Source organism: Xenopus tropicalis, chromosome 5 (genome assembly GCF_000004195.4).
Source record: "Xenopus tropicalis strain Nigerian chromosome 5, UCB_Xtro_10.0, whole genome shotgun sequence".
Taxonomy (NCBI): domain Eukaryota; kingdom Metazoa; phylum Chordata; class Amphibia; order Anura; family Pipidae; genus Xenopus; species Xenopus tropicalis.
This window is the reverse complement of record NC_030681.2, coordinates 23,407,406-23,416,455: the sequence shown is the minus strand read 5'-3', so window position 1 is coordinate 23,416,455 and position 9,050 is coordinate 23,407,406. Positions and strand designations below refer to the sequence as shown.

At 40.6% G+C, this 9,050-nt stretch overlaps 1 protein-coding gene across 1 annotated transcript; it reads left to right on the top strand.

Annotated features, from left to right (window-relative positions):
• The first annotated feature begins 585 nt into the window (after window positions 1-585).
• Window positions 586-7,797, top strand: LOC116410877 (protein kinase C theta type-like). The gene is made up of 8 exons (XM_031902261.1): window positions 586-991; window positions 2,276-2,382; window positions 2,477-2,644; window positions 3,282-3,373; window positions 5,191-5,329; window positions 5,810-5,998; window positions 6,881-7,009; window positions 7,681-7,797. Exons 1-8 carry the CDS (start codon window positions 586-588, stop codon window positions 7,795-7,797), a joined length of 1,347 nt encoding a protein of 448 aa, XP_031758121.1.
• The last annotated feature ends 1,253 nt before the right edge of the window (window positions 7,798-9,050 follow it).

Below are 9,050 nucleotides of genomic sequence, written 5' to 3'. Positions count from 1 at the left end.
ACTGCTATTCATATTCCATTTGTAGCATTATTTTCATCACCATGCATTCTACAAATAAAAATTGTATTGGAAGCTCTTTCATTCCATATTATTCATAATTTAATTATGGTGCCATAATATTAGAAAAAGAAAAAAAAACACAGTACAGTGAAATGTTTAAGTAGGTGGATGAAGAAAACTCATACAACCAACCAATAGCACCACCCAGTTTACATTTTGACCGATAATTATCCTTTAGCAGTTTAGATTTAAAAAATGTTAATAGACATTTTTGGATCAATTACAGATCTGCTGGCTCATATTATTAATGCTCTTTTTATATTCTTTAATGTTGAGCCACTTGAGATTTTTGCTCTTAGAAAGTTTTCTGTACTCCTGCATTAGAGAAAGGGTTGCAGTGTCATAATGCCAGTGATGCCATTGCTGGGGGTCACATGCCTCACCCAGCTCAACTGCCACAGACCAACTGCCGTTGGATAGCGAGTAGGAGAGGCAGCGTTTGTCATCAGTGAGAGAGAAAATCATAGAAATTGCGATAGAGTGCGAGTAAAATCTATAAAAAATAGTGTAGGAGGAGAGAACATCATGGAATTGAGTAAGAAAAGGAGTTTGAGTCCATCTGGAGAGGTATTAGATAGAGCAAAAAGCTTTAGAGAAGAGGAGCCCAACAAGGATTGGAGCCAGGTAAGGAGTCAGGAGATAGAAACCAGAGAAGCAGCAAACCATCAAGAAAGCTGCAAAACTGAACAAAAAGATCAGAATGAGATCATTAAAAGAAGAAGGAGTGAAGAGAAAGAGTCAGAAAATGAAAAGAAGACCAGTGAGAATGGGAGAATTAAGAAGAGAAGAATTGAAGGACAGTTGGAAAAGGAAGAGCAAACAGAGAAAAAGACCAATGAAGATGGAAGGTTTAAAAGGAAAAGATCTGAAGAAGAACAGAAAGAAAAGGAAAGCCAAGCAGAGGAGAAGCCCAGGGAAGACCCCTTAGAAGGTAAGGGAAATACACTGCACTTTTTGTATGTATTTAATGGGCTCATATAGTACATTATAACTTAATGGGAAATTGCTTGGTGCTATTATCTGCTAAGTCCCTGTCATATTCAAAGACTTTATTGTAAATGGTACTAGGAGCCAATTAACCTGTCTGTATTTTTATGACGTGTGGCAGGGAATATACCTTAATTTTCCCTATATGTCCCTTCTCCCTTTTCCCTCATTTGCTAATAATTACCAGCGAGCACAACTGCCAATTTCTCTACATACCTTGCGCTGCTAACATCCCACTGCTTTTATTTTGGTTTAACATTTGATGGTCTTTTGATTTTAATGATTGATACTTGAGGTTGTGTGGATGGCTGCTGGGTGGGGTAACTGGAAGAAAAGGCGCAGCTTCAGCTGACTTTGTTTTCTAATTGTGATTTTTAAAACGCTTTCTCCTTAACATTTATCTTAACACTGTTTTCCCTCCAAGATCCTTGAGGTTTGCGGTTTTGTAGGATAATTTAGTCCTCTAATAAGTATTAGGCAAGGTAAACTTTGAGACCGCAGCCACATCTGCCTTATCTTTGCTTTGTGGCATCCCTTAAATTAGTCAGAAAAAACTGAGATAGTTTTGGGATACAATTGGGATGTCTCCACACCTCTAAAATCTTCCTTTTCTCTCTATAACACCCAATAAGGTGAATTATCAATCAATAATTTGGCTGATAGTTTGTTGTTTCATTGATTCAATAGTATTTTATTCATTTTTGACTTTGTAATAAGAAAACTACATATAAATAGTGATATTTAATGGTTTTGAAGGAATAACACATGCATTGGATGATTTCTAAAGGTCTTTTTAAGTGAGATTATAAAAATTGGCACCTTAAACACTTGCACATTTTTTATCTAATTTATTCAGTCACCAATTGATGGTTTCGAAGAGAAATTGTGAGAATACAAAACTATATAGCACATGCACTTTTAGAAAAAGGCTTTTTTAAGTGACAGTATTGAAAAAGCTAGCACTTTTGCACAATTGCAAAATTCATTTTAAGGTGAATCAAACAGTTGGAATCTATTGTTAAAAGTGTTTTCTAATTAAGGGGTTATCTTTTTCTTCATCTTATATTTCGTATTTTATACCCCCAAGAAAACACAAGTTTCAGAGGAAATTTATTGGATAAGAAAATTTCTTCTTTCCCCATTCCCCTTTTCCTGTAATAAGTCATATGTTAGTATGTACAGTCTATCTCTGATATGAGCTACTAATGGAATGTTTTTCTCTAACAAGGCGGAAGTGGACAGAAGAGATCCCGTGTGGACACCAGAAGACCTGTTCCCCTGGACATCAAGAACTACAAGTTCCACGCAGAGCTGGGACAAGGGGGCTTTGGCCAGGTGAGTGAAGTATATCCCCAGTCATTCTGTATGGAATTGTTTTATCTCTACAGGAGACACTGCGATATTGAATGTGTTTTCTTATTTTTATTAGGTGATGTTGGCTTCTTTTAGACCAAACAAACAACTAGTGGCAATAAAGGTCTTGAAGAAGCAGTCAGAGAAGATCAACCCTTATACCGTCGCTAGAGAGGCCAATTTATTGAAGATCAGCAGAGAATGTGCATTTTTATGCCATTCTTATGCAACTTTTCAATCAGAGGTAACCATACTGTATGTGTATATGTCTGTTGCTTTTGTATGTGTGTCTGAGATTCAGTTCTTGGCATCCCCTGACCTTACTGTCATTTAGTACTCACCAAAAAATGACTTTGTTAGTGTCAGTAAATTCACGTCAGTGTACAGAAGCGGTACTTTCATGGTGCTTATTACTGGGAAATTATTTATCATTGAAATATATTTAGCAAAACCTATTTATATTACTTTAGTCCCCTGCAGAGGTCTCCCACCCACTTCCTGAAAGGTACCACACATTACCCTAATACTGCTCTATTTGCCCTGTTACTAAAATGCAGAGTAGCACAACAGGGTTGGCTGCTTGGCATCCTTTGCCCAACTGCATGGAGCAAGGCAGAGAGCTGCCGCCATTCAGTGATCATCAGTGATCAGCAATAGATGGCAGCCACCAGGCCAACAGCACTACTCTGCATCTTATTTGGAGTGGTGTTTGGTGCAGTTCAGCAGGAAGGGCTGTGTAGGAGGTCATTGCAGAGATCCTAAGTTATTTGGGATGGTTTTATCATTAATTAAATAAGTACCTTGAATCCCATCTTATTACCAGCTGTATTTCTGGGTGTTAGTGTCCCGTGTCTCACTTTCATTAAATCTGTCCTTACCAGCTGGAAGCCTTCTTGGTGTTGGAGTATTGCAGTGGGAAATCTATATGGGAAATGATTGGACGGAAAGGAAATCTGCCAGAGTCAAGAATCATGTGAGTATTATCGGGCAAAAATAATTATTCCAGGGTAAACGTTGTCCCTTCACTTAAAACCAGCTAGTGATGGTAGAACATGGGTCACCCTGGACTCCTTTTCCCAAATGGAACCTTGTAAAATGAAGGAGGGAGGGTTTGGGTGTTGTGCAACTACATCCCTCTACTGCAGTAATAAGTGGATAAGAAGTCAGAGGCTCTTGAACATATAACAAAAGAATCATTGTGAAACACAGCCGTTATACTCATAAATCCCGAGCAGTAGATATATAATGTCAGAAATATATATATATATACTATGCCAAAATCCCTTCAGCACTGTTGTCCCTACACTTTAAACCAGTTAAGCCTAAGGGCAAGGGCACATGGGGCAGATTGTACAGGCTAACAATCCGCCCCTATGCTTCTAGTTGCGCCTGGACCTGGAAGCATTGAATGTGCCCGGGTGCAGGCACAAGCAGCTGATATTTGCCAACAAACACCAAGTCTTGCGTTTGTTAGTAGATATCGGTTGCATGTAGCTGCACCCAGGTGGATTCAGTGGGGGCAGATATTCAGCCTGCACTTATCCACAGGCTGACAATTTGCCCCATGTTCCCTTACCCTTAGGCTTAACTGGTTTAAAGTGAAGGGACAACAGCGCTGAAGGGATTTTGGCATAGTATATACTCCCTGAATACCTAAAAGTGTATCTTAAACCTACCTAATGTCTCCATTGTGGTGCAAGGGTTAAACTCTGCTTTGAATATATCTGACATTATATATCTACTGCTCATGATTTATGAGTATAACGGCTGTGTTTCACAATAATTCTTTTATTACTGCAGCAAAGGGATGTAGTTGCACAACACCCACCTCCTTCATTTTACAAGGTTCCATTTGGGAAAATGAGTTCTGGGTGACCCATGTTCTACCATCACTAGGTTTGAAAAGGTATTTTGGGCCAAGATAGGGTAACCAAAATATATTAGGGTAAAAAAGGGTGTTGATACTTTAACTTCAACTTTGTAAGGACCAAACATGTTTGCCCTGTTCAGCTCAATAAGAACCACAGAATTTTCATTATTTAGACAATAGACAAACCGTATGTTCAGCACAAGCACTATTTAATGCACTCATGTTGAACATGGGGATGTACTGCCCCTTTTAATAAGTGGAATAAGTGTTTGTCCATGTGCTCAACACACTAATGGATACACGGATTAGTTATCAAGTTCTGTTATCAAGAGAGATATGAGAAATGTGCGTGATACAGGAATGGTTATTATTTTCTGTTTTTGAAAAGGTTCTACACAGCAGAGATGGTGGTTGCCCTCCAGTTCCTGCATGCCAAGGGAATCATTCATCGGTCAGTAAAATCTCAGTATATTATGTTATACCTTTAATGTGTTCTTTAAACTGGTCACTGTTCTCATTCTTGCCGTGGCACAGAGCATCTTGTGGGATCCATTACCGAGAGCTGTTGAAATCTTTTGAATTAGCACTTTCTTTTGTGGTTAATTTTTTTGCTCATTGCAAGGTTCCAAAAGAGCCAAAGAAGTCCAGCACAATATTTCTATTTCCTTTCCAAAGCTGAAAAGAGTCCCCACAAATGATCTCCTATGTCCCTCGGGATTGTAGGTGCACCCCTTGAGGAACCCAACAATACATAATGAATTCCCTTCCACCACCAAGACTGTGACCTTAAAAAAATGTGATTATAGAGACCCTCTAAAGTAGACCTGTACATCCTTTAACTTTATAACGTATTAACTTCCTTCCCAAAACTCGATGTACTTTGCTATGAATGCAAATTGTTCCTATTGTTTCACCTACAGTGATCTGAAGCCGGACAATATTCTGGTGGATAAAGATGGCCATATTAAGATCGGCGACTTTGGCCTTGCTCAAGTGGGCATGATTGGGCAGGAGAAGATCCGCGGCATAGCAGGAACCCCTGGATACCGGGCACCAGAGGTGACATAATTTGTTTTTAATGTTTACAATATGTGCCGAGTAGCATATACAGCATCTAACAAGTACTGGCACAATGCAATGTCGGGTTATTGCAATCTAGGGCTGTTTAAAACTTATTGGTAATTGCATTAAAAGAGCTGAAGCAAATGATGAGTTAAGCCTCACCCCATTTTTGAGTTCTTCTGGAATCCTAACACTTGTTACTCATCAAAATCAATGCCTTCTAACCTAATCTGTATGTCTCCAAAAGTCTTTCTGACACTGGGAGAAGAGAGCAGTATCTTTCTGTCACATCTTAAGTGTTCCAATATGTTAGAGCAAAAAGACATGCCGGGTTTTGGGAAAGAATTGCCTCGCTATACCATAAGCAGTTTGATACCTATTGACAGTAATGAGAAGCAGTTTACAGCAATCATATGGAGAAAACTGCCAATGTACCCTTGTAATTAACTTTCAATACTTGTTGTTTTTTCCTCAAAGCTTCTATGGACGCTTTATAATGCAGGAGCGGATTGGTGGTCATTTGGGGCTACGATGTACGAAATGGCCACAGGTGAATTGCCTTTTTCACCATCAGGCAGCATTTTAGAGCAAATTTTGGCAATTAACATGTACCAACCTAGATACCCAGAATATCTGAGCGAGGAGATGCTGGACCTCCTGCCAAAGGTAAATATCAGTAGTTATATAGAGGAATACTTAAGGGAATTAAAGGGTAATTAATATTCTATGTATATCACTTATTGTACAGCGCTGCGGAATATGTTGGCGCTTTATAAATAAATGTTAATAATAATAATAGCTTTGGTACACAAAAGTACCTTGCAAGTATCAGAGGTTCCATTTGTGTCCCATATTTAACTGAAAATGCTTGCACTTATATATTTCATATTACTGAAATGATAACCAATAAAAATAACGTTATAACAACGGTTATTAACCCTGAACTAACAGTAAGAGTAATTGATAACAATTAGCAGGAAATAGGAAATGAAACATTAACATTTGATAAGGTATATGAGTGATATTGGGGAAGAGCTACATAGAAAACTGGGAGAAGAAGGGATGAAAGGTGTCCCTGGTGGCAAACCTTTTAAAGAACAAAGTAAGGGAAAATCTCTTTATGGTACAAAATTTTTTCTATCCTTTTACTACATGTTGGCCCTCCTCTTTAAACAATTCACCATCTTTTTCAAATTTTCCAGTTAAAATCTGTACTAGTCCCAGCTGGGCGCATACGCAGTACAGAAATCTCTAAGGAAAAGTCTGTACAGCCTATGCACCTGCCTGAGCCCCTACAGGGATATCTGTATGCCGAGCCACAGTATTTTTAGGAAGGAGTATAGTTCTGGAAGCATTAAAATAAAAAAAAGTCTTCCTTTTCTTATTCTTGCGAGTGGCAGGCAACAGTAATGGGTCTGGGTGTTGGCTAAAATAAGAGAAAATGTGGCACAAACTTGGGGGAAAGTGTTCTGCTCCATATTAAATAATGCAGAGGGCAGCCAGTATAATATCTGCAGTATTCAAATAAAGAACTGTCTTTCTCTTTAGCTTTTGAGGTTTGATGAGACTCAGCGGCTGGGACTGCATGGGCACATCAGGGAGCATGCTTTCTACAGAACAATCAACTGGGAAGATCTAGAACATCGAAGATTGAAGCCCCCTTTCCAGCCAGGAATGGTAAATTCATGCACTGAACCAATCAATGTGATAATCTAGTAATATCCTGCGGGGGCACTACTACTCATTTTTTACTCTTGAGGTCTTCTCTTGCTCGTGCTATAGAAATATGAAATATATGAAAACGAAGTTGTAACAATTACTCTTCCATTGTTCAAGTGATGTCCAGGTGGAACATCCATTGTACATTTTGAACCAAAATTGGCCATCAAGTTGGGCCTCCCTTAGTGACTTAGGGTCCCATTAGGGAGACAGGCCGATAATATGCTGCTGCTCATATTTACCAGAATGATAGGAGTGTTAAGACAAAGAGGTTGTCCCAGTAGTTTAGGACCCTTGCTGTTATTGAGATAGAGGGTAGGTCAGCTCCATAATAACACCAGACAACTGGGTTAGCCCTTTTCTTCCTTGCAATTAGCAATCCCTAAGTGACCGCATTATTCATTTGTTTGATTCCCATATCCCTATAACAGAAGAAGGGAGTGTATTCTTCTTTTCTGTGAAGCCCAGATTTTAAACATTTGCCAGTATATATGCTCAATATTTCAGTAGGCTAACGGGCATAATTAATCAAGTATGATAATTAATCTACGTTAAAAACAGTGGCGGTTGAAATAAAATGATACAATGCTGTATAAAAGGTTAAATACTTTTTTTTAACTTGTTCATAGCCATCAGCTGACGACTTCGATGAATACCAGGTCGCATTCTCCCCTCATAGTTCCAACAAGGAAACCAACTGGAAGGATTTCTCCTATGTGGATCCCAGCTGGAATTGGCAGGAGTAAGGCATCACCTCGAATATAATGTGGGATAACATCATTAGTTACTGCCTGTAACAACCTGAGGCCAATAACATCGTACCATCTATAACAAGCTAAACCCCTAAACAACCAATCCACCTGCTATACCAACCCTAAACCATCTCCTGTTAATGTCATCTGGTTCTACCGTTGATGCCAGCACCACACGGGATCTCTGACTGCAACTTCTAAAGGAAGGAAAGGTAAGAAAGGTAAGTAAAAGCAGCCTTACCCCCACCCCTAAACTTCTGTCTCCCACCTGTTCCCTAACCTGTGATTTTCCTCCTAATCACTGCCTCACCCACCCCAAACTTCTGGTTTTCTTTTATTCCCTTACCTGTGATTAACCCCTTTCCTAGCCAGTTCCTCACACCAGTGGTTTAATCATGGAGGAAGCAGACCTTGCGGCCGCGGGGGGCCCAGGTCTACTTCCTACAGGGGGCTGGGAGGGGGGGTCACAGGGGACCTGCAAGCTAGATCTTATTGCAGCACAGCAGTGGTGTAACTATAGCGGAAGCAGACCCACGGCCGCGGGGGGCCCGGATCTACTTCTTCTACATGGGGGCCCACATAGGGGTGTGGCGGGAGGCCCGTGATGCACAAAAAATCTCATTGCGGGGTGGTTGGGCCCATAAAGTTACACCACTGCCCCACATCCCAACCTTCTGTCTTCCTCTTTTTCCATTACCCATAATTAACCCTCTACCTAACCACTACCCTCACCGATGATTAACCCACTTCAAATCATTGCCCCACAGCAGTGGCGTAACTGTAGAAGAAGCAGACCCACGGCCGCGGGGGGCCCGGATCTACTTTTTCTACATGGGGGCCCACATAGGGGTGTGGCGGGTGGTCCGTAATGCATGCAAAATCTCATTGCGGGGTGCTTGGGCCCATACAGTTACACCACTGCCCCACATCCCAACCTTCTGTCTTCCTCTTTTTCCATTACCCATAATTAACCCTCTTCCTAACTAATTACCCCCCAAACAAATCTTTGATCACTCTCTTACCCCCCTACCTGTGATTAATCCACTTCTAATCATTGCCCCAGAGCAGTGGCTAACTATAGAGGAAGCAGACCCATGGCCGCGGGGGGCCCGGATCTACTTCCTCTACATGGGGGCCCACATAGGGGTGTGGCGGGTGGCCCGTAATGCACATAAAATCTCATTGCGGGGTGCTTGGGCCCATAAAGTTACACCACTGCCTCCCACCCTTAACTTCTGTCTTCCTCT

Excerpts from the sequence above, each read along its gene's own strand:
- LOC116410877 (XM_031902261.1), top strand. The coding sequence starts at position 586 with ATGGAATTGAGTAAGAAAAGGAGTTTGAGTCCATCTGGAGAGGTATTA. Across the intron at positions 5,330-5,809 it reads CTGGATACCGGGCACCAGAG|CTTCTATGGACGCTTTATAA; the intron begins GTGACATAATTT and ends TTTTCCTCAAAG. Across the intron at positions 5,999-6,880 it reads TGCTGGACCTCCTGCCAAAG|CTTTTGAGGTTTGATGAGAC; the intron begins GTAAATATCAGT and ends CTTTCTCTTTAG.